At 51.0% G+C, this 25,545-nt stretch overlaps 1 protein-coding gene across 1 annotated transcript in view; it reads left to right on the plus strand.

The window, feature by feature from the left end:
- Nucleotides 1–25,545, plus strand: part of plxnd1 (plexin D1) — a 44,385-nt gene that overhangs the window by 3,165 nt on the left and 15,675 nt on the right. Inside the window, exons 3-18 of the mRNA XM_062562696.1 lie at nucleotides 2,471–2,602; nucleotides 2,684–2,784; nucleotides 6,589–6,718; nucleotides 8,572–8,749; nucleotides 8,847–8,955; nucleotides 11,790–11,889; nucleotides 13,123–13,221; nucleotides 14,333–14,422; nucleotides 14,590–14,698; nucleotides 15,735–15,892; nucleotides 18,650–18,789; nucleotides 22,399–22,504; nucleotides 23,598–23,737; nucleotides 24,132–24,311; nucleotides 24,616–24,700; nucleotides 25,204–25,467. Coding sequence (XP_062418680.1) covers nucleotides 2,471–2,602; nucleotides 2,684–2,784; nucleotides 6,589–6,718; nucleotides 8,572–8,749; nucleotides 8,847–8,955; nucleotides 11,790–11,889; nucleotides 13,123–13,221; nucleotides 14,333–14,422; nucleotides 14,590–14,698; nucleotides 15,735–15,892; nucleotides 18,650–18,789; nucleotides 22,399–22,504; nucleotides 23,598–23,737; nucleotides 24,132–24,311; nucleotides 24,616–24,700; nucleotides 25,204–25,467 — 2,121 coding nt within the window. The remainder of the gene's footprint in view (nucleotides 1–2,470; nucleotides 2,603–2,683; nucleotides 2,785–6,588; nucleotides 6,719–8,571; nucleotides 8,750–8,846; nucleotides 8,956–11,789; nucleotides 11,890–13,122; nucleotides 13,222–14,332; nucleotides 14,423–14,589; nucleotides 14,699–15,734; nucleotides 15,893–18,649; nucleotides 18,790–22,398; nucleotides 22,505–23,597; nucleotides 23,738–24,131; nucleotides 24,312–24,615; nucleotides 24,701–25,203; nucleotides 25,468–25,545) is intronic.

The raw sequence follows: 25,545 nt of genomic DNA on the forward strand, positions 1-25,545 counted from the left end.
TTGGTTCAAATCAAGTGAGCGAACGCTGGTGTACGCGGGGAAATAAAGCTGAGCTCATGCATCGGTGGCACACCGTTTGAATCAGCGATGGTTTTCAAGTCGAGAGGCTACAAGTTGAGTCGCGTTGATGCCCAACTCATCGAGTCAAGCGTCACCACGTTGGCGTGGCCAGAGGCTGACTCCAAATCACACCTGCTGAACCTTTTCCAAAGCAAACGCCACCTCAGGTCTGAACACAGCCACCGCTGATAGTCACCACTTAAATAAGTTAATGTAATGAGGAAAGGCCTGAAGCTTGTATCTGTTGTTCCGCTGCGGCGTGGCTGCTGAGTCTTCAAAAAAAAAAACAGACCATGAAACAGCCAGAGAGGAAGGTCTGCTTTCATCTCGTAGGTTCATCCATGACCCATCGCGGATGGTCCTGAGACCTGCTCGTTGTCTGAGGAGCAGTCGACTGAGCAGGACTCAGCCCCCCCCCCCCCGAGCGAGCTGGGTGGAGAGAAAAACGCCATAAACTGCACCTATCAGGCCGGCCGGGCCTGGTAGGGTGTGCGTGTGCGTGTGTGTGTGTGTGTGTGTGTGTGTGTGTGTGTGCTTGATTGCAGGCTTCACTGTGTTTAGAGGTGTTTGACTTTGTCTGTGGGCCAGTGTGAGTGGTTTAGTGATTTTGTGTGTTTACTCAGAGTTGAACGCATACCCTAATTATGTGTCTTGTGTGTTGTGTTGTGTCTGCCTCGTTACGGAGGACACATGGTGTTTTTGTGACCTTGGGCAACAACATACTGCTTATTTAGCTTTATGTCCGTTTGTGTATGTACGTGTGTGTCTGTGTGTGTGTGTGTGTGTGGCAGCGTGTGTGTGTGTGAGCCCTGAGGACAGAGCTGTTTCAGAGGTTAATGGTGCTGTTAGTGTGCGTAATGGGAGTTTGGCTCAGTCTAAACACAGGGGAACAGTGGTTGGGATTAAGTTAGGCCTCCTTTACTGTCTCTGAGAGGGCCCTCCCTCAGTGAAGTAATTTGTAATTACATGCATTTCTTAATGAAGTCTCTCCCTCCCCCATTACAGCTGACTTGCATTGTCCCGCCGCTCGCAGTGACCGCTTGTCGTCACCCCCCCCCCCCCCCCGCACCCCTCTCACCCCCCCCCCCCCACCCCATCCCTCTACTTCTCAGTTCTGTTCGTTATCTCCTTCTCAAATATGAAAGGGCTCTTTGATTCGCGTTTTTTGCAAACAAATAGACTTCATCTTTTTCTCCCTCCTGCCCTCACGTCCCTTTATTCTCCCTCCTTTACACCCAGGTACGCACACACGCGCACACACACACACACACACACACACACACGCACACAGCAGCTGAGCACACCTTGAATGGGGCCTTTCATCTGCAGGCAGATAGACAGAGAATGGAGTCAGAGCGACCTGCCAGAACAGCAGGTGTTTTGATGGTTGACCTGGTGGCGCACTGGGCCACAGCTCTCCACCCTCCTCCACCCCCCTCCACCCTCCTCCTCCTCCCTGCTCCTCTGCTGCTCCTGTGAAGGCTGCTATCTCCACAGCAGTAGTGTGTGTGTGTGTGTGTGTGTGTGTGTGTGTTTCGATGGGTTTTAAAACCGACAGTGATATTTGGGGGTTGAGATAAGGCCTCTGATTGCAGGTTAAGCCAGTGGTTTACCAGCTCTTGTCTGCTCTGGTTGAACAGTAACCAGCAACGTCTCAGTGGGTGGTGTTTGTTTTGTGTGTGTGTCTGTCTGTGTGTCTGTGTGGATTTGTGGGTTTGTGCGCTCAGCGGATGGAGAAGTGAAGGAACCTGTGCTTCTCACCAGATGCCGGCCAGTTTGCCAGTTCCTCAGGATGTCTCTATTGAAGGGGGCTTTCACTGTCTGTGTGACAGGAAGTCTCAGTCGGCAAAGTTTGTTATTGCTACACAGCTTTGTGTGAGTGTGTGTGTGTGTGTGTGCGCTAGAGAACATGTCACTCGTTTCCCTATCTGGACCTGCAGGAAGGCCAGCGCGTAGATAAATGACGGCTCGGCAAAAAACGAGATTAGGCACACGGCTCGAACAAAGGACATTCTGAAATAAACTTAGGCTCGGTGATTGGTGATTTAAGCAATGTACAATTAACAGAAGCCGGCAGCCATTACACCCTCGCACCTTGATCTGCGTGCTCCGTCCCAGGGGTTCCCCACAAAAGAAGGTGTTTATCTCCCTGCACCACCTTCGCGCTGGCGAGTCGGAGGACTGCTCGCGATGGGGATTGCTCCCACGAATCCGCTGCCAAAAGCAGGTGGAGGAAGTGAATAAAATGCTTCTTCTAGGGAAACACACACACACACACACCTGTCCCCGAATTTGAACTGAGCTGCTTGATCAACAGAAAATAAACTGCTGCGGTTTCATCTCTCAGTACTCGTGGAGCCCTTTTGGTGCTTTTTCACGGCAACGTCCCAACCTGACGTGTCCTCCACAGCTCACCCTCCTGCCCAACATGACCGTGGCCAACCAGTGGACCCTGAAGCTGCCCGCCAGCGAGCCGGTCCACCACATCATGACCTTCGACCCCAACGACAGCAACTTCCTCTACCTCATGACCTCGCACCACGTAAGGAAGGCTCCTCGGCGGGGGATCCGTGGCGTGGAGCGGCGGTGTTCAAAGTGTTGTTGTTGTGTTGTTGTTGTGCAGATGCTGAGGGTCAGAGTGGCGGACTGCGACCAGTGGAGGAGCTGCGGCGACTGCCTGGGAGCCGGCGACGCCCACTGCGGCTGGTGCACGCTGGAGAGCCGGTGAGCACAACGAGGGGAAAAGATGTTTAGAAGTGGTGGAAACGTGTCTACCGCCTGCATTCAAGCAGGGATCACACGTTTGGAGACAAAGCAGTTTGAGTGCGTCGTTTTTACACCTTTATGTTTTAAGTCGATGCGATTGGCAGGTTTTCATCACCCCTCGTTTTCGATTTTTTCAAAATGTCGCCCCGGGCGTGGCGGCGTGTTTTGGGGGGGCTTGGAAAAGCTGTTGTTTGCATCAAGCAGAATTGATTTGCTTTTCATTAGGCCTCAGGAGGGGGGGGGGGGGCGAAGGGGGGGTCACGTCTTTGTTCCTGAGCGCTCCCCTGGGTGCTGGGTGTCCGGGGGAAGGAAGCGACTTTGGCTCAAGTGTGAGCGAGCGAGGGAGCACGCTGCCACAGCGTGGCGTCGAGCGGCGCTCGTTTGTTTGTTTGTGTTTGTGTGTGTGTGTGTGTGTGTGTGTGCGTGTCTCTGTGTGCGTGTGTGTATGTGGTCAGACTGTCTCCCTGTCATCTCCTCGTCTCCTCTCCTGATTTAACTATGTGTCGTCTCTTTATCCTCCGTCCTTTTCTCGCTTCGCTGCATTTTTCTTTTCTTTTCACCCTCGCGGTTCTCTCTGCCCTCAACTTCCTTCTTGCCCCCCCTCCCCACCTCCCTCCTACCTCCTCCCCCCCCCCCCCCTCCCTTTCCTCGCCTTCGTATTTTCCAGTGGCTTTTGAGTATTTCGTTATCCCGCTCTCAACCTCCCTCTCTGTCTCCCTGGTCCCCCCCCCCCCCCCCCGCAGGGCCCTTGTCCTCCTCCGTGTCCCTCTACAAAGCAGCGTTGATTGTGATGATGCTGGTGGGTGGGAGAGCGCACACTGCTTCTTTTGACCAGCAAATGTCAATGTGTGCACGCCTGTGTGTGAGTGTCGGCGCGAGTGTGCGTCCCTGTCTGGAGGCCAGGGAGCTGATGTCATGCGTGTGTGTGTGTTGTTGTTTTTTTGTGCGTTTGGCCAGTCACGCCAGCCGCTGAGCTGTGGCCTCAGAGCCCGAGGGATCGGGGGGGGGGGGGGGCGGTTGGAGTAAAGAAGAGGTCGAGGGGGGTCGAAGAACGTCCCTTCGTTGGCTCTCACGTGTCACAAGAAAGCACTTAAATGTCTTCATTTAAATCAAACGATGTGTCACGCGCTGTCTTCTGGATTCACAAATCATCACGCTCCTCTCACAGTGGGTCTGTGCGTGCCGTTGGCGGCACGTTCTCCGGCTGCTCGCCGGTTTCCCACCTTCTCTGTCGAACAGACACTCAGAAGGTGGTGAGTTTTCTCGGGTCAGATTGTAGCTGCATATGTTGACTCTGTTTATTTTAAGGAGCTGTTTGAAAAGTCAGCACGCCGCTGTGAAGCGGTTGAGTAGTGTGTGTTTGTGTGTGTGTGTGTGTGTACCGTATGTGTAAAGTTGTTTTTTTTAGGGTGCTAGGAATGTATTTCCACACACGGCTGCACGCGATCAAAGAGCTTTGCAAATAAGCAGGCAAGTCTTGAATGCATTTAAGGAAATAAATAGACACAATAGACAAAGACTTCATGATGTGATTTCAAATTCATCTGAGACTCCATGTCTGAGATCATAAAATGACGTTTCCTGGACGCCTGCTTCCGTTCATGTCGAGTGGCATCTATGATGTATTTACTACTTAAAGATACAGTCTAGAGTTTACTTGATAATCTAAATATATTCTTCGAGATGGAGAACAAGAAGGGCCCTTTGGCCTCGCTGCAAGCCACGAGGAGGTTGTGCATTACGCAAGGATTTCAAAATGAAACTTAAATAAACCCACACAAGCGACATAATTCACGTCACAAATGCCTGTGATCTTAAAGATGTGGCTGAGATGGAAGCTTCAGTCCTTTCAAGTACTGCTACGTGTGTGTGTGTGGCACAGAGTGCCAAAAAGTACCGAAAGTTAGCATCAAATGCCTCTTTTACACGTCCCCGTTGGACCCATGGCTAATTTTATACCATTCCACGCGGGACAGAAGCTCGTGCTTGAGAGGTTTGGGATGATATCTCAAAGATTCCACACGTTTGATGGGGAAGGATGTGAAGATGAAGTGAAACAATGTTGATTTGAATTGTAACCTGGGCTTCTGTGTTCTCTGCTCTCCATGAGTGTTTTTACTGTTAGCACTCAGGAGGTTCAGGAGGCGCGTGAGACCCAACGCGCCGCTGAGCGACTAAAAGCAAAGATGTCACCGCTTTCGTTGCTGTTAGTGCCGTTAGCTGTTAGCGCCGTTAGCTGTTAGCCACCGACTCAGATGTGCTCTAAACTCTGCGCTGGGGACCTTTGGACGGACAAAAGGCCACATGCTAACGGCGGCTATGGCATGTTAGCATTGTATTAGTGTGCCGGGGATCTTTGTGTTATTTTTAGCTGGTGTGGCGGACCTGGTGGCTCCTCTCAGTCCCTCAGCGCCGATGGGACGGAGAATCTGGACACACTCGCTTTCCGGATGCAAATACTCACACTTGGAGGGGGGGGGTTACGCGCGGCGCACAGACACACGCTTTATTTTAAAAACAACTACACGCGCGTGCGAGGGGGAAGTGGCGAACTCATTATGTGGCTTGTTAGGACACTGCCAAATGGGGGCCCCCATTTGATTCCTCCTAACTCTGAGGTCACTTTGTCCTTGCAGGCCGCTCCGCGGATGAACCGAGCTCTGTGCCAGCGGCCAGCGAGCTTCATTAGTGAAGCAGAAGGGTGCGACGCCACCTTGCTTGTTGAAGGCACTCTCACAATCCTCCTGTTCTCCGCATTCACGATAGTCACACTGTATCCTCTGTGCCTTCACCGAGAGGCGCCAGGATCCGTATGTTTTATTTTATTCAACTTTTGGTTGACTGCCCTCCCCCCGCCCTGCCCCCCGCCCGATGCTGCAGGATGTGTTGCCATAGCGATGAGCGTGACCTAGAGTCAAGTAGTCTCTCGTGGTCGGGTCGAACGAGCTGACAGCCGAAGGTCTGAATGTGACATTAGGAGACCGGAGCACCTCCATGAATCCGTGGGAAGCGAACCGTGAAACCCCACGGTGAGAACTCGCCGAGTCCGAGGATGAAATGGAAACACAAAAGTGTCGTCCTTTCCTCCCGAGGGATTAAGCGTTGACCCCTAAAGCTCCGCCTGCTCCTCCAATGGCTGTTTACCAACTGAGGCATTGACAACCAATTCGTTTTAGGGCTGTCAACATAGACGCGCTGATCCATGCGATTAATGTGGCAGAGATGAATGCGACAAAGTATTTTAACATAGTTAACGTACTATTTATTTTACGCTGGCTGCAGTCAGTTAGATCAGAGACAGCAAGAAGGGAGCTGAAGACGTACAGCGGAGAACTGTGCAGAGGAATCAAACCACAGTACCGCTATGCTAAGCTAGCCGCTAGGCTAAGCTAGCTGGAAGAGCCGCTAGTTTAACATTTTCCCGCCGTTGGAGTTCTTCCTCCAAGATGATCAAATGTGCAGTTTTGTGTTTAAAATGACATTAACAATTAAACAACAGTGTCTAAAATAGACATTTTCTAAAGTGATTACTGATTACTTGTAAGATTTAGTCTTTGGAAGAAAAACAAACATTCATTAACAACAAATGTTGCGCCAGCTTCTGCAGCTCAGTTCTCTCTCTGCAGACCAGCGAGGAAAATTGCATTTCTGGATTTTAGTTTCCACAACGTATTGCAAGCAACCTCCAGACATCCCGCCCGCTCCGTGCACTGATCCGATCTACACACCAAGTGAACGTGTTCGTGTTGTCACTTTGTCCAGATGCACCATCCAGAAGGAGTGTGCCCGGGGCCTGCAGGCCCGCTCCTGGATCAGCATGGGGGACGGCCTGCAGCAGTGTCCCACCATGACCCTGACGCCCCCGGAGATCAGCATCGCCGCAGACATCAAGGTAAAACCTCCCCACCCCCCCCCGCGCCAAGGAACGTTTGTAATGGGGGCAGCATATTTAAAGCTGGGTATTCTTATACACGCTTTCATTATGACTCAGCTGATAAAGTCACGAAGGGCTGATGTATTTGTGTAGGCAAAGTGACAACTTTATTGCTATTATTAAATCAACAGCTGCACTCTCGGGTAGCAGACTGGACTATGACTTTTCCATCTGAAAATATAATATTAAATAGCTGATTTTCATCACACATTAATATCGACTTGTGCGATACCTGCCCCCTTTTATGTATTTCAGCCACCGTGTAATTAGTTTGTGGCATTTAGGAATCTCGGCCTCATAGAGGTCATCGTATCATCTGATGTGATTATATTCATTATTATAATTTCGGAGTGGCCCGTCTCCATTTCTCTCAGTCGGCTTCAGTGGCAGTTGTAGCAAATTGTTAATGTCACTCTCTTCTGCTAATGTGGCCAACCTGTGATTTCATATATAGCAGATGTGTAATTAAACAAAATTGAAATGATGATCAGAAGATTGATGATTAATAACGAGGCCTTTTGGCGGTAGTTATAGTTAAATCATACTGGGGCTGTATTGTGTCAGCTCTGTTATGTTTTCAATACCTGAATAAACCATCTTGCTTTAGTTTAGCATTTGCATGCCTGATTAGCGCTTTCATTTTGGGGTAATTAGTGCTTTTGGCGTTCTGTTTTCAGCCGAACCAGACATAGACTTTATTTTTTAACTGATGATCTTTGACTAAAATTATAACTCCTCTGATACGTGAACCGGCTGATGTTTGCGTCTACGGAACCTTCGTTCTATTCCAAGCAGTAATTCCAAGTGTGTCGGAAAAAGTGACGGTGGTATGTGCAAAAAGTCACACGGCATGCTAGATTAGATCCATTTTTTGAGGCTGCTGTTGATGGAACCACTCGCACCTGGAAATAAATTACAGCTCATTTCTGACAGTTGCAAGACAGCTTCGAGAGCGTCGGAAATCAAACGCCGGAGTTAAAACTTTCAGAAAAACCCGATGAAACAAAAGCCGCGAGCTCCGTCGCCGCTTCGTGTCTCGCATACACTTCCACGACAGGCAAACTGTTCGTACAGGCACAACAGCACAACGATAATGAGCTCGCCGATCTTTGACACCTTGAATATATTTGACCTTTGGTTACAGCTCGTAATTAGACGAGAGCGAGAGACGACAGGTCATTAATTGCTGCGTTAATCGAGGGTGTTTGCTTGTCGTGTAGGTCAGTTTGGCTTTTGGGCTGTAACAGATCCAACAGCTGCCCCGATACGCGGGCATCCTTCACAGCCTCGGGAAGCGGCGACTCAAGGTTGTCTCCTCAAACAGGAAGCTGCAGGCAGGAAGTCGGGGGGCCTTTCGGCAGGAAATGGCCGCTTCCGCCGAACAATAGAGACGTTTGAGACGCGTTTAGCGCGTGTTTCGCCGGGCCTCTTCAAGCCGCTATCTGCTGAGCCGCGAGTCATCCTTTTCGCTTCCTCTCGCAGAAATCTTTGTTCCTCTTCCCCCCGCACCCTCCCTTCCCCATTTTCCTCTCATCGGAATAATTTAGCCGAAAAATCAGGAATGTCAGTGAGGTGTTATCGTTCTCATTACACGTCTGTCATACTTCATCACATGGCCACATTTAGACGTGAATGTAGCACGGCGCCATCTGCTTCTTCGTTACACATTAGCTCCTGTAGCAACTTGAAGTAAAACCGCACAAACCCTGCAAAATGTGTATATATATATATATATATATATATAAATATATATATATATATATACATATATATGAGCCGTGTTTCACGTTCTCCTGTTTCCCCGCACGCAGGACGTCGGCATCCTGATAAACGGCAGCGTTCCCGATCTGGCAGGGTCCCGGGTGGAGTGCGAGTACGGCCCCGGCGTTTCCACGGCCGCCACGGTGCACCTGGACTACGGCCCCGCTCAAATCCAGACCTGCCCGCTGCTCCCGCGAGAAAGCTACCGGCCGACCCCCCCCGGCGCAGGTGAGGCTTGGGAGACGCCCCCTTTGCTCGCCCCGCCCCGCGGCGCCGCGCGGCCATCGACGCTGACCTGAACGCAACCTTTTGTCCCCCCCCGCAGATCATCTGACTGTCTCCGTGGCGATAAAAGTGAACGGCACGTCTGTGGTGTCTGGGAGCCTCGTCATCTACGACTGCGAGAGGACCGGAGCGATACACCTCAAGACGCCGTGAGTCATCCACTTGTTTCCTTCATTCAGAAAAAAACGTGACCCCCCCCCCTTCAGTGCCAAAAAAAACACAGCGCCTCAAATGCCCCCCCCCCGAAACAGGCCGTGACCCACGACCCTCGCGTGAAAAGGCCCAACTTCACAGCAGAGCTGAACAGAACCTGAAGTAAATGTCCTTTTTACCGGACGTAGTTTACCCCCCCCCCCGCCCCCCTCTCCTCCTCCTGCAGCGCCGCGCTGACTCAAGGTTCCTCGCTGCGGGGATCAAATGTGGGATTAACACGCTGTAAACGTTAAGCCAGAGGAAATTGGATGTGTGCGTTTTGGTTTGTTTTTGTCAAGGACTGTGACTTGTGCGGCCCGATCACAAAAGAGGACTTTTTTTTTTTCCTCTCTCATTCATATCTCCAGGCAATCCAGCTGGCTTCCTCTCGCATGTTGGCCCATGTCAGAGGATCCACTTTATCTGATGGGCAGATCTGAGGCTCAGTGGGGCACTGGCGTGTGTCTGTGCGTGTGTCTGTGTGTGTTTCCATTTCATTTTATTTGGGAGTGTCGCCTTTGTTCACTTTGTGAACTCAGTGTGGCGGCGTGAACAACAGCAGCAGTCGGAGGTACGCGCGTGCACGGGCGGTGCCCGGCGCGCGTGTGCGCTCGGCCTCGGGAGTGTGAAATTAGACGGCGGTTTGTCGGAGGTGATAATGAGCAAAGCGCCGCCGTCACAGGCGTCGGGCTGCAAGCCGCACAGCTGCCACGCGCTGCGGTGTCATCGCGGCGAGGCGGCGTTTTTTTTTTGTTTTGTGTTTTTTTTTTCTCACTAATCCGTCGAGATTGATACGAGCCACTTCGCAGCAATTAAACCTCAACGGTGGAGTCTTTTGGTTTCAGCGAAGTGGAGGCGACGTCAGAGGCCTCGGGTCCATGTGGTGGAATAAAGCTTTAATTCCTTTAAAAACGCTGTGTTATGTAGTTGCACAATGGGGAAGGAAAAAGGATTAGAGCCTTTTTAAGCTCAGCCCGACACCGAGGAAACTAATTCATAACACGACTCCGCCAGATGAACAAAGGTGTGGAATCACTCGCCCACCATAGAAAAGACAGAACAAAATATATGTATTATATATATTTAAAATGTGTTTTTGTGTTGTTTTCTGTTTTATGCCGTCGGTTCTCACCGAGTGTTAACGACAAACAGACGGCAGCATTCCTGCCTCACCAGACACACACACACACACTCGCTCTGCTTTATTTGCTTTTTAAGTCTCAGGTTCTCGTCCCCTGTCCTCTTTGTCCTTCTCGTCCGTCTCTCTGTCCTCTGGCCGCTCCGCGTCTCCCTTCTGAGAACCAGCCTTTTCTCCTGGACCCTTCTCGTCTTTGACAGAGACGTGATTGAGGATGTGTGTTTAACCGCAGAGTCCACTGAGAGGCCCTGAGAGTGTCAGCCCGACTGTGTGTTTAGTGTGTGTGTGTGTGTGTGTGTGAATGGTCATTATGTGTCGGGGTGGGCAGCGTTACTGGGTATTTACTGTCAGTGTTGGGTCATGCGGAGAGAGAGAGAGGGAGAGTGAACAATGTGTGTGTTAAGGTGTGTGTGTGTGTGTATGTGTGTGTGTATGTGTGTGTTTTAATGGGACAGAAAGGGAGTCAGGGAAAACAGAAAAGCTGCAGCCGATAAGAGCCCGAAGGGGGCCGTCTGCTTCTAATCAGAACACACACATGTTTCGATTACGTCTCCACATCCCTTTACACCTACCCCAGAGCGCCGCCCCCCCCCCCCCCCACACACACACCCCACCACCTCCTGCTCGGTCCAGAGACCTCCTCTGAGTGCTGCTATCACTGGAGGCGCTATCATTCCTAGTGTGGGACATCTGTCTCCTCCCGGAGGCAATGCAGTAACACACACAAACACACACACACACACATTGAAGTTTATCGCTTAGAAAACAAAAAACTGTTCAGTCCAAATTCCCAAACTCCAACCTGAACCCGTGACGTTTCTTTCGCTCATTTTGAACTCGGGGGCCCATTAGACGAGTGCTCGTAGGTCACGTGCGCGCTCGTAGGTCACGTGTGCGCTCGCAGGGGCTTGGTTGTGTTCTTGGTTGTGCGTTTGCAGCTTTGTTTCTTTTACAAGCATCTGATACTTGAGTTCTGTCTTTAGGGCTCGTATTAAAGTAGTAAAGTATTCCATGTTAATTACAGCAGAGTAGAGGAGGTGGTTTTATGGCGCTCTGTTAGTTTGACTTGTTGTTTTCTTGAGTTCATTTTGGTTTGTTGGTTTCGGAGATCGTTCCTGCTGAGCACGAACGCCACAACGCACACGTCTGCAACCCAAACTTAGACAAGGCGCTTCATTATTTCTAAGTCGACGTGATCTCCACAAACCGTGGGCCGCAGGACGAGATTTGGGTATCAAGGTGTTTTTTATTATTATTGTCGGACTAATGGACATTGAATGGAGTCTCGACCTACTTACCGAAATGTCCTCACTTAGCCCCCTGTAATGGTCCTGTAATGGTCCTCACGTTGATAGAATGACAGGAGGCCGCCCTCACACACAAACACACACACACACACTGAGTGCAGCTCTGGCCCGGTTCGACCTCCTGACTCGCCGTGTTGCAACTGTGGAATGAATGTCTGCGGCTGTGACTAATCCTCGCTTATTCTTATTCACGCCAAACTTTGATGTCTCAATGAGTTCAGCTGCACCAAATGAGCCACATTCTGAACCTTTGATAAAGACCGCATTTACTGAGATTGCGGGGGGGGGCTGTTTGACCTTGTTTTGTCCACACTAAGTTGCATGTATGTGTGTCCGTCTGTGACAGATGTGTGAGCTGTCTGAGCACCAAGTGGAAGTGCTACTGGGACCCCGAAAACCACCTCTGCGTCTCCGGCAAAGACGAGTCAAACACCGACCTGCTGGAGGTGAGCGGCTTTTAAAAAAAGAAAATCTCCGTTAATCCACAAACCCAACAGACGCCTTCAGGGGGTCTCGTAACATTGATATCCCGCTCGGCGCTCAGCGACTCCCAGTGTGCTGCAATCATCTGGGCCCAGACGGGTTGGGCAAGAGGAACCATGCGGTGACTCAGTTCGAGGTTACAAGTGTCTCACCCGCTGCATTTAGAGATGTCAAAACCATCCATAAAACCTCAGGAGGCTTTGGTCTAACCCACTATTTCACAGCTCCTCTAAAGTTTCTCCTTTTGGCAGCTTGGTTTGATATCTCAGCATGTGGAAGAGTACATTTATTGTGTTTCTATTTTTATTTTATTTCAAAATGTCTTGCGCTGGTTTTCCAGGGAAAAGATACATTTCTTCTTTTTCAGCTCAGCATTGTATTGCCTCATTTTAAGTAGGTAACTGTACAAATGGTTGGGGAGACGTTTGGGGGATACAAAGCCCCACGAGGGTGTAAACTACTCTGGAATGCAAATGTTTGGCACGAGTGCACAAAAAAAGGCTTTGAAACCTGCAGTAGCCTCATTGAAACCAATTAAAGCTCCGCGGCTCGTCGTCCCCGGCGACGCGGGGACCAAATCAGCCGTCACATTATTCCCCTCTCGGGCTTCACCTCCCCTCCCAGCAGGAGTCCCTCACTGGTCCCAGTGCAGCTTCGACTCCCAGGTCCTGTGGTCACCCGCTGCTCAAGTGGTCGCTGTTAAACGCTCCACTTTTAGTCACATGACCTCCCCGGCAAAGAGAAAGAGCTCCTATTGTCCAACCGACGAGGCCCTGAATGCATCGCAGCGATAAATCCTGCTTCAAAGATCCAAGAAAAAGCGGCACGAGGCCTCCGGGACTCATTTTGTAAGATTTTAGGTTCTTTTTCGAGCGAGTAAGAAGAAACTTGGACGAGGTCTATGTGAGTCACGGAGAGACGAGGGGGGGGGGGGGCGGGGCTTCCTGTTCTGCTCAGTCCATCACACGGTGTCCGGTGGGTCTGTTTTTCTAATCCCTCATCGTCTCTATTTGAAGCTCTTGTTGTTTCCCTCGGAGCAGAGGCTTCACCCTTCTCATTTCCTCCTCCTTCCAGATAAACAATACAGGTATTTTGGGTTTGCGGATGTGTGCCGGGGTGAGGGGGGGGCGAAGCCATTGTTTTCTTTAACTTCTACATGTCACTTCCTGCCCCCGAACCTCTCATCCCCTCCACAGAATGCCGTTTCCTGTCCCATCCTGGTGGCCTCAGAGGTTCCTCCGTCGCCGTCCCAAATGGCCCAGGACTTCACCTTGTCCCTCAGGAACGTCCAGGAGGTAAAAACAGCCCCCCCCACCCCCCAACGGCAGGACTTGGACTCCGTCCAACGGGCCTCTGTTGTGAAAATGATTGGAATGAAACAGAAGCATATGGCGCGTTCGCTTCCAGCCGAGTGAAACGCGGATGGATGTCCGCACGCTTCTGATTTGGGTCAACGAGCAAGAAGGAGGAGAGAAGAATTTTTAAAAAAGAGCGCTGGTCACTGCATCGCTGGTGAGGACTAGTTGCCGGGCGCGGTCTGACCCCCCCGGCTGGCCTTTTTCGAGGTCCTCTCCCGGTGCGTTGCCATGGCGACAGACACTGAGTCACATAAAAAAGAGAAACCACACACACGGGCTCCCTCCGGGCAGCCTGCATGTGATAGAAGTATTTTATACAAACGCGTGTTTGGAAATCATTTCCTCCGCGGCAGGAAATGAGGTCTCGTCGTCGTCGTCACTCAGACCCCTCGGGAATAAGGGAGGGGGGGGGGGGGGATTTTGGTTTGGCTCCCACACTTTTTTGGGGGATAAACATGAAAGAAATTGTTTAGACTTGACTGTGATAAACAGTCAAAGAAAAACATGCAGCGCTGAGCTTGGAAGTTGAGCCAAAATCTTCTATCACGATGTTTCCCTGGTAGTACAACGAATTAATAGACTGCATTAAAGACATGATAAAGACTCCTGTTGGAATCAAATACCCAACTTATTTGATTGATAACTTTAGGTGCAGAATTATTACAAATAAAGAAACGTTTCTAGCTGTGTACTGAGTATTCAGATTGACAAATACTTGGATTAATCTGAATTTGATTGATTTTCGGGGGAAGTTTGAGGAGGTGTGTGCTCGATGTGATTCATTCACACAGCAAATTCATATTCATCACTCTGGCTCCCAGATGACTTGCAGAGATGCGGGCGTCCAGATGTTTATGAATATGAATTTTTGAATGGATTGTATCTTTGCTTGGCAGGGACAATTATTTTGGGGTTATTTCAGTTCCCTGATTGTTTCCGTGCACGTTCCAGAGAGAGTGTCTTTGCAGAAGCTCGTGTCGGTGGAGGTCATCTCGCTCTGCTGTGACATCACCGTTGCTGAGATGGTTGATGTGGTTTTTTTGCACAGGGGGAGCACCTGCAGTGTGACTTTGGCACCGAGCAGCGCTACGAGGCCGAGTGGCTGGACGGCTCCACGGTGAAGTGCAGCGGAGTGACCGTAAGTGCAGTGAGCCAACGAGTCCGAAGCAGCTGAGCTGCAGCTGCGTCACGGCGCCTTCGCCGCCCAACTGCCTCCATTGTTGCTCCGTGTTTCTACCCCATTTATCCTAAAACCCTTAGTTGTCAAGTTGACTTAAGAACCCCTCACGTCTCTCTCCCTTGTAGCTGTCCACCAGTCAGGAGAGACAGGTTTTCCACCTCAGCCTGCGGAGGGGGGGACACTCCGGCGGACAGGCGCGGGACGTCTTCGTGGACAGCCCTCAGCCCATGAGAGGTGAGACATTGTTGCGGGTGAAAAACAACACACGAGAAATGCAGTTTCCATTAGCTACGCTTGGGCTCCCCTGCATTTGAGCGTAATTACAAACTGGCAAAAACAAGGAAAAAGAATATGACCTCGCGCGCCGCTGCTGCTCCCAGAATGCAATTCACCTGTGCACGAAAAGCTGTTTTTCTGATGAGGCTGGAGGATCTGATTAGACCTGGTGGAACCGCTTACGGGGACAAACAGTGTTAGACTGCCTTTCACTTGCGATAATAATAGTTTATTATTACAACACATCATTGGCCAACTAGTAATTTAGCATACTATCACATTCTGCTACCATCTAATTACACATAATTATTATAGAACACAGGGAGCCGCAATTTAAGGTGTTGTGAATGCGACGGGGTACAAGTGTCCGTACGTGATGCCGCGAATGCAGTCTGAGCTCCATGACAACGGCGAGATGATGGAAAGTGGCCCCTGCGTCGTTACAACTTGGCACGCCGTGCGGTGCGGCAGCTCCAAGCCAATCGGTGCCTCTCTCCCGGCTCCCAGATGTGCACGGCCCATGTGTGGAGCATGCGAACAACAGCCCCGGGGGCCGCAGCCAGACACGCTGCTCTGCTAAGGACATGACGGGAAAGCTGCGTAACATGCAGAATCATCACATTTTAGAAAACACACACACACACACTGCAACATGAGCACAAATGCATGCACCGATGCGCGTGCAGCGATACAAATGGGATTTCACTCTGGGAGGCACATTGCAACATGAACATAATCGTGTGTTTCTCGCTGGCTTTGTTCTCCTCAACTCCCCCCCCTTTTTTCTCCTCCCTGGTTTATTTTTACAGCCGTGCATATATCATCCTGCAAATGCGTTTCCCTTTGTGTTCATTCAGAACAAACAGCCCATGCGGTAACCTACAGTCCGCCATAAAAACAGGAATTCTAGGAGCGCGGCGGAGGCCACGGCTCAGTGATCGGTGTACTGGTGTAATGCTTCCCTCCCCCCCCCCCCCCCCCCCCCTTCCTTTAGTGGAGGTGTACAACTGTGCAGTGGGCAGCTCGGACTGCTCCCAGTGCTGGGGCCGCGAGGACCAGGGCCACCTCTGCGGCTGGTGCGAGAACAGCTGCAGGCCGAGGGACGACTGTCAGCCAGTGGTGGACCAGTGCCCGCCCCCCGACATCCTCAAGGTGAGCTTCCCGGGCTACAAGCCCCGCCTCCTTCCTCCCCGCTGCGAGGAGCTCCGGCGTCAGCTGCCGCCGGGAGGGGAGGGCCGGGAGGGGTGGGGGGGGTGGGAGGGGTCAACCTGCAATCACTCGGCGGGGCATGGGAACACCTCCTGCCCCATGTGACTGCAGGCCGAGTGTAAACCGTGTGGACGGCTCACCAGAGCTTTGTGTGCAGAGCTCTTTGTGCAGGAAACCACAGAAGAAAAGCAAATGAGAACCAGGACGGGTTCGGGGGGATTTGTGAACATAACGAGGGGGGCGGGGGGGGAAAACCACACACTGACCGCAAGGGCTGTTTATCTCTCGCACACAATCTGAGTGCGGCCTCGTCCCGACGGGCCGCCGCCCACCCATCGGCGGCGGGGACGTCCCGTAACCCGTTTACGGCGCTCATTTGCATGATTGGATGCGTTTATTTGTCCCCGGCTGCGATGGCATTGCGTCCCTAACCCTAACCCTAACCGCGGGCGGTCTCGGGAAGCACGGCTCACATGGTGCTCAGTGGGCTTGAACTTCCTGTAGATAAGAACCTGCTCGGCCCGGAGGGAATGAGCCAGGCGAAAACAAAGCCTTCGGACGGACACACAGACACACACACACACACACACACACACACACACACACACACACAGACACACACACACATATTGAAGCATTCCCTGATGATTCCTCCCTCTTTGTAGCTGTCAGTGCAGTGAGAGTCCAACTCGCGTGGACTCCTCGCGGGACTGGAGTTGGCCCGACTGAGATGACGTGTGCGTGGGTGGACCATTGTTGCAATGCTCTCTTTCACGCACACTCACACAATGGCTGTCTCAGGGGGGGGGGGGGGGGGGAGAATACTGGGGGCTGTGGTTCTTTTGGGGTGGGGGGGGGGTGATGCAACACTTTGGCAGCCATGTTTTCCCAGACAATCCACAGGAGTTTGAGCCCAAGTACTCGGAGCTTTAGGAGGATAAGATCAAGCTACACACACACACACAGACACACACTTTCAGCTCTTTGTCACATAGACCTCGTGACATAATGATAATGAAGCCTGTTTTTCTAGCTCTGCTTTGTCACCTGCTATTTATACCGCGGGCGGCAAAATATCATTAACATGGAGGATTTCATTATTCCTTCAATTTTGCGCCATGTCACCTAATTGTGAAAAATGCGCCGCATTGAGCTCAGCGGCGTAAGACAATGGAGACATTTATCATCCCTGCAGGCCCTTTATTCTCTTGTTATGAGTGGGCTGGTCCACTTCAAACAAAAAATACATTGATTAGAGTTACCAAAACAGGAACCAACCAAACGTTCAGCCACCACATGAAAAGAGAGACGGATCAGGCGGATCTGGGAGAGACATAAACGGGTCGGGGGGGGGGGGGGGACAGGATGGAGGAAGTGGGGGGGAACCTTTCCTGTTTTTGGCCCTCGCATTCACCCGGAAAAGCTCGACCAAGCGGTCCGACGGCGCGGGAAAACGTAGCATTCCTGCTGCGCCCTCACACCTTCTCGGCCTCCGGGGGGGAGGAAACGGAGACGCGTCCCAGGTGTAAATGAACAGCGTGATGATGATGATGATGATGAGTATCTCACTGAGGAGCTGCGTTAATGGTGCCACATCTGTATGAAGGAATGTGTGTTTTATATATATATATATTTATATATATATATAAAGCTAAATACAACCACAAAAGCATTGTTTCCTGTGATGTAGATGCCACAGAAATACTCCAGGATGTGGGTTTGTTTTTAATATAAAAACAAATACACTTTAGCCGGTTTATTTATTCTTGCTGTCACTCTGGGGGGGCTTCAAATGATCTGTGTGCGGCCGTGTCCGTGTGTCTCCCCCCCCCCCCGCCCCCCCCCCCACCTCACCTAGACCAAACAGAAGTGCTGTTTTCATTCTGTGGCTCGGTTCCTGATAGAGCCGGAGCCCGGGCTAATAAAACCGAGGGGTCACGCTGACCTCGGCTCAGCCCGAGGGGGGTGGGTGGGGGCCACGCCGGTGCAGCTGGGCTCGCCGCGCCACGGTGGCAACACGAGAGTTGATTGCGTCTGTCTGGGCGTTTCCGAGATGCTATCTGGGGAAGCTGCGTCTCCGTGGTGATTCGGGGGGGTGACCCTCCCTGTGCTCTTTTTTTTTTTTTTTTTTCGTTCCAATGGGAAGTTAAAAAAGGACCAAAGGCTCTCTGAACAACGGCAGAAATGCTACTGAGGAATTTGACAGAGCAGACGCAGGGAAACAGATGAAAGGGAATAGCACTGTGCATTAATTCAACCCCCCTCCCCCGGTCGAGGCTTTGCTCTCTCTCGCCGCCGCCGCCATCAGCATTCACTCTCCTCTCGACACTCGGTTCCCTAAATTGCCTCCCCACTCATGCACCTTTCTCTCCACCTCGCCTGTGCAGCCCTCTCTGGCGTTGCCCTCTCGTGGGACGTGGAGGGGGCTCTTAGGCTGCTCTTTATTTGCATGCGCTGGAGAGGATTAGCGGCTGAAGAGTCTCAGACAGGCGCAGTTAAGGGTCTTCTTTGTGCGTGCGTGTGTGTGTGTGTGTGCGTCTCTCAGTCTTCTCTCCCCGCGTGTGGTCCCCCCTTCCACGTCGCAAAGCACCTGCATCATTCTCCTAATTCTCCGTCACGTTCATTATCAGCCGTGGTCAGTGTCACATTGTGCGTACCACAGGTCTTTTGTGAAGATCCCCTGACTCACTGTTTTATCAGGTCTCCCCCCTGAGGGGTCCGGTGGGAGGAGGAACCCTGCTGACCGTACACGGCAGGAACCTGGGCAGGAGGGCTGGAGCCGTAACCGCGTCCATTGGAGATGTGCCGTGCGTTGTGCAGTTCTTCACCGTCTCTGTGGAGTAAGTCATGCATAATATAATATAATATATCACTGTACACACACACACACGTGCGGCTACAGACTGTTGTCCGTTGTCATTTAAGTGTCTGCTGAAGCAAGAAGAAGACGACAAGTCAGAATGTCGAGGTTTACAAAATCGCAGCATGTCGTATTCAGTTTGAAACCCTGCTAAAACAAAGCATTTGTGCTGCAATTGGGGCCGGTGAGGTGACCCGTCGTCATGGCAACCTGACGTTGCTCTCGGGCTGATGAGCGGTCATGTGGACGGCGGGGAGCGAGTGGGTCGAACCAGACGGGGCGGTCACAGCCACCGGACCTTTGGCACCTTATCTGCAGGGGAAAGACTGAAGGGGGGGGGGGGTCCACTGTAAAACCCTGAATACCTGTAATACAGCTGTTCCACAAAGGGAAACAAGGACCATTTAAACATCAAAGTGTGTTCACAGGTCTGAGCGAGTGCCACACTTTCTCTTTGATGCTGAAACTACGTGTTTCCTCTTGCTCACGTGACGGTTTCTAGGATTTTTTTATTTTTAAGTTGGGCAGGAAATTGTGAATCGGATCTGGCAACGCTGGCTTTTAGAGTTTAGAGACACACCATAAATCTACAGCCCAACTGTTGAGTTGCATTGTGGGTAATGGATTCACAAGATGAATGGACAGAATGGAAAAAAGTCATCCTTTATCCTCTATCTCAGGGAACCAATAAGTGAGACAGAATTATGTTGTTATTGTTTACAGAGCGCTACGGAGTAAAATACGATTTTAAAGGAAGCCCAGTGAATGAATCTATTCAATTTTTTATTTTAAGACAAGAAATCATTTTTTAACCTTTTTTTATTTTTTTTATTTGACCTACACTTTTTTTCTTTCTTTCTTTTTTCTATTCTATTTTTTTTTCAAAACATTTTCCAACCTAATATATTTTTACCCCCCTTCATTTTTTTGGACTTTGGACATTTTTCAAACTTTTTTTTCAAATTTCTTTTGACCTCCTATGTTTGTACTTATTTCCCTTGACATTTTTTTGACCTAACATATTTGGACTAAATTTGAATGAGTTATTAAACCTCCTCCCATGGGTCACCATCACAGATCATCACCCTTCTATACATCAACCGGTCTAAATAATTGAACGTCAACCTCCATTGAATGTTTTACTGTGTTTTTCACAAATATCACTATGCATCGCCGACCATCCCACGGTCACCATGGAGACCGCAGGACCCCGCTCTGACACCGACATACCAGAACTCTCCCGTTCCATCCAAACTTTCCATTCAGTATCTGTAATGTTCCCTGAATGGAACTGTTTATCTGGTCTCGCTCCACTGAAGCCAATCATTGTATTAAGACCGGTTTGAGGGCGACCTGCGGCTCTTACCTGTCACTCCAGCTGCCTGACACATCCCCCCCCCCGCCCTCCCCTTCAAAAAATAAAAACCCTCGCACAATTTCTGAAAAACAGCGAATCGCATTTCACTCCAGGGGTGTTCTCGTGTCGCGTGGTGATTCTTTTCCCTCCGTGGCTCCTGTGGGCTGCCTGTTATGACAGCAGAGAGCGCCCCCCCCCCCCCCCCCCCCCGGCGGCGTCAGCACATCGGCACGCACATCCGTCCTTGTGGGGGACCTCCCTTTTTATCTCATTATGCCATCTCATCTCCTTAGTTTAAACCCTTTATGTTTAATCTCATCTTATTACAAACCTCATTTCTCCTGAATCGGCTTAAACAGCCTCAGTCGGTCTGAGATTCAAACCGGGGGGGGGGGGGGGGGGGCAGGTGACCCCATGCCACGAGGAGCCTGTGCGGCTCCTCGTCGGCGTCCCTCTCACACGGGCCTCCTGTGGGGGGGGGCCCTGGTTGTTGATGATCCCCGTCATCCACTCGGGGGAGATGATCGGAGACGTCTTCAAAACATCGGCCCCTGGAGCCCATAATATCACGGCCCGGCGGGGCGGAGCAGGAATGTGGAGCGGAGGTCGACCGGGCTGTGTGTCCGTCCCGGGGAGGGACAGTCCTTTGACTGGGATCACACTGCATCAACATCACACTGCATCAACATCACACACACACACACACACACACACACTGTGTTTTAGTGTGTTTTTTGGGTGGGTTTGATAACGTGAGCAGACGTCAAACGTGAGCTTATTGCAGCAGTGGATGGTGCTCATTGAGGTTCAGTCGGCCCGCCGGACCTGTAGCGACCTGCTGGCTCTAAAGTTTCATCACTTTTAAAGTGTTTTAAAGTTAAGTTTTTTCTCAACCTGATGATGGACGTTATTTTCAGTAGATTTACAAACCCTATCCCTACAGGGAAGTTCTCACCCAATCGTCCACATCGTCTCTACTGGGTTCCCCTCATACTTAAGTACTTTGGTCCATCGTAAAAACACCTTCTATGTGGTATTAAATACGTTTTACTGTCACAACCCTGTGAAGGTGTTTAAATGCTCCGGTTCATCACGCTTTGGTTTCATGGGTGTGTTTGTTCCTGCAGAATAAGGCTCATCTTTACGGCTCAGCGTATCACACAGCGTCACGTCAGGAGTCTGGTTCCAGCTCTGTTGTTTCAGGCTTCAATCTCTGAATAGTCGCGCTTGATTTTATCCCTCCCTCCTTTTTTTCTTTTCCATCTCCTCCCTGAATCAGATCATGTGAGATGATTCTATTCAAAGAGCTTCAAACCCTCGCGACCCGTAACTGACAGGAGTGTAATTTGAGCATGATGACATTCTTTACCTGATGCGCCCTGTAATTAATGAGCACCAATGCAGACATATCGCCACCAACAGATGGGCTTATTTCACAATGATTCTAAGGCTCGAGTTTTAATGGGGCTCATTAAATGCCACAGTGGTGTCTGTGTGTCCTGGTTAAAACGGAGCATTTGTCTGACCCTGACATTTAAAAGCACACTCGGGCCGTGGTCTCAGACCCGACAGCCTGATCCCCCCCCCCCGGTACACACACCACACACACCTGACACACGGCTCTTCCCCACCGTTCCTTTTGTCAATCACTCGCCGGGAATTTACAACCAGCGTAGCTCGAGGCCCCCGACTAAATAAACCGACGGGGCGTCGAGGAGGATCACGTGAGCTGCTAAAGGTTGTGTCCCCCCCCCCCCTCGTCTAGCACATTTATCCCAGCGTACATTACACCATTGAGCCTGGTTATATTCCAACGTGTCGTTCCTTTAGACACAAAGGTTCAGCAGCCCTTTAATCTGCGCTGTGGTTTGACACATCTGGTCTGCGGAGCTGTGAACATCACACCTTCTAATACACAAAATCTCAAGGCTTTATTGGATCCCATATGTAAATACGCTCTGATGAATTAGTTCATAACCACCATCCTCCAAGATTGATTATGCGCCTTTGTTTAGCTGTCAAGATTGGGATCTCTTTCTTCATCTTCACATCGGTTCCCCCTCGCATCCAAGACGAGTCTTTAATAGATGGAAATCAGAAGATGTTCTTTTGAGTGTTGGCATCCATTATCACCCGTTTGTTTGATCTTTATTAACTGATGTCGGATTATAATGTTCAGAAAACCAAACAAGGAGGTCCCTCTCTTTTTAACCCCCCCCCCCCCCCCTTCAGGCTGGTGTGTCTCACTGGACCCTCTGAGCAGGAGAGGACGGACGTGGTCCAGGTGGACGTGCATCAGAGTGGGACGGGGACGTCCAGCGACAGCTTCTCCTACTTAGTGAGTACCCTCCACCTATTTACCCCCCCAGCCCCCACCCTGCTGATGCTTCTCTGTTCTGTCGGCCTCGCCCTGCGCATTCTTCTCCTTCTTCTCCTCCTCCTCCTCCTCCCTCGCTCCCCGCTGGGAGAACCTTCCCAAGTGTCAGCTGATTGTTAACAGATGCCTCGCGTGGATCCCAGGAATTCTGAGGAGTGTGTGTGGGAATCTTCAGGCTGCAAAACCCCAGCGCCGTCGTCACGCCGCACTCGCTGCCAGCAAAAACAAATATGGCGATTGTTGGAAGGCCCCCCCCTTCGGCGTGAAGTCGTCCCCGGGTCGAGGCGGGCCGGATCGTTGACCTCGACCCCGCGGCGGTTTCCCTGCTGGATTTGGAATATCCAGCCAGTGGAAATACCCTTTGTTTCTTTTTATTGGATCAACAAAGAGGTCCGTAAATCAGTGCTTGTTCGAGCAGCTCTGCCTGTAAGTGATCCCACACAGAAACTCTTAAACCCCCCCCCCCCCCCTCGACCCCTTGATAAGATAAGAAAACCCAGAACAGGGTCCGGTTGCCCATCTTCTGACGCGGTGCGAGAGCGAGGGGTTAATGACTCCTGTTAAAAAGGGGAAGGAGTGGACAGGATATGCGCCTCCGCTGCATCTCCTTCCTCGCGCCTTCGGACGGAAACATCTGCCTCCTCGAAGCCAGCGCTGACACACAAACGCACAATAGCCCCCCCCCCCCAACGCGGAGGAAGCGAATCCTGCCGGCGGAGGATGAGGCGAGGTCCACGCCGGGGGGGGGGGGGGGGGGAGCTGCAGACCGTCTGACCGCGAGTCTTTGTGCGAGCACATATGACACGCGTGTGCACCCCTGCCGCCATGTTTCAGCGTGGGCGTGTCTTCGCGGTTTCCTTCACCGTCTCAGCCAATCGGCAAAAACCACATATTTGAATCTCAAAAGGGCGAGAAATGATTTCACCGGGTGTCAAGAAAAGCATCACGACGCCAATCCCCCCCCCCCCCCTCCCAGTCCGCTCTCCCGGTGACAGAAGCCGCCTGGTGATTAATCCCATGTGCCGCTCGGTCACACGCTGTCGTCTCCACTCAGGTCCCGAGGCTGCTGTCGCTGGAGCCCACCAGGGGCCCCCGGGCCGGGGGAACCGTGGTCGTCATCAGGGGGGAGAACCTGGGCATCGGCTCCCGGGTCAGAGTCCTAGTCAACGGCACGCTGGAGTGTGCCGTCACCGAGTGAGTACCGCTTGCTTTGAGACCGCTCTGGCGGGTGTGGGGTGGGGGGACAGCCTCTCAAATCTGACGCGTCCACCTGAGCTGAGGGATGAAGTGATTGGATGTTGCATGTCAAAGGTCACAGTGACCTTCGGGGGCCTCTCTGTTCACTTGACCTCAGTATCTCAGGAACGCCTTGAGAAGATTGCTTCACATGTGCAGAGACGAACTGATCAAGATTCAGGGGTCAAAGGTCACTGTGACCTCACCAAACACATTACTGGCCTTAAGTGAGGAATCAAAATACAAATTATGATCGATTCAAATCATTTTTAGATTTTCAAATAAGAAACTTTGTTGAGTCACGTCTCAAGTCCTCTAACCCAACATTATGTTCTCTTTATTCATTTTTTAGTAAAACAGAGGAAACCATTGTGTGCACGATGCCTCCAGCCTCGCAGGCGCACGCGGACTCTGTGGCGGTGTGCGTGGTGTTTGAGAACCACGCGTGTCAAAGCGCGGAGCTCAGCGCCGTCTACGCGTATGAGAAGAACCCCGCCATCAGCTTCATCCACCCGAAGAAGAGCTACCTGAGGTGGGCACACCAGCCTCCCGCAGCACCAGTAACCAGGGCCTGAAACCTCACAGGTCCTTGCCGTGATGTCATCCTGATGTGCAGCATTGTCCCTCTTCTTTTGTGTTCCAAATAGTGTTTGGAGTGTGTTTGATGACTTGTGTGTGCGTGTGGATCAGTCAAACTGGTCCCGTTTTTCTCTCTCGTTGGGTGAAGTGCCCTAAAATCATTTGCATGCCAGTGGGAATTTGACACATTTTTTTTGTTACGTCTGAGATGTGACTCTCTTTGCTCATTTGTGTGTGTGTGTGTGTGTGTGTTGCAGTGGTGGCAGGACCATCACAGTGACAGGCCAGGGTTTTGATCTGGTGCAGAGCGTCACCATGGAGGTGCTGGAAATTGGAGAAAAAGTGAGCAGTCATCTGAATTTGTTCCTTCTTTATTTCCTCTCTCTGGGGACTAATGAGGTAGAACAAACTGGAAAAACAGTATTTTTAATGTGTCATGAAGCCATCACGCCTCCACAAGAACAACAACATAACAAAGAACTCATGAATTGTAAAATCTGAGATCCCTTTCTAAAGAAATGACATAAATAAACTACTGATTTATGCAGTTTAACAGGTTTCTTTTAGGAGCATTTGTGTCTATTGGGGCAAGCTTTAAATCATGGCCCTAACAATATACTGTTTGTACTGATGCTTCAACATTCTGCTGAATGTGTGACGCACACTTTTATTATACATAATAATCATTATTATGATGATGAACTGAGCATTCACACAGAGTTCTGTTCTGAGGGAACTAAAAAACGTGAAATTAATCAAATTGAAAATGAATATCAGAAAAAAAAAATTATATATATTTAAAAGAAAACGAAAAATGGGAAGATAATAGACTTTGTCTCCTGCAGCGCTGCACGGTGGTCTCCTCCTTCACCATCACCTGCCCGTCGCCGGCCTCCAGCCAGTCCCAGCAGGCCTCGGTGCAGTTCATCCTGAACGGGGTCCTGTACACCGGCGACCGGCCCTTCATCTCTGACAGCGAGGAAGAGGAGGGCGAGCCACACGGAGGTCACTTCCTGTTGGAGTACGTGGAGGACCCTCAGTTCTTCACTGCGAGCAAGGAGAAGCTGATCAAGCACCACCCCGGAGAGCCCCTGACGCTCATCATCAACGTGGGTGACGCTGATGAGCCAACGCTCACCTTCCTCTCACCAAACGTTATTGAGTCAATGGCGTCTACGTCTAACTGA

The sequence above is a fragment of the Pungitius pungitius genome, chromosome 1 (genome assembly GCF_949316345.1).
Source record: "Pungitius pungitius chromosome 1, fPunPun2.1, whole genome shotgun sequence".
Taxonomy (NCBI): Eukaryota; Metazoa; Chordata; class Actinopteri; order Perciformes; family Gasterosteidae; genus Pungitius; species Pungitius pungitius.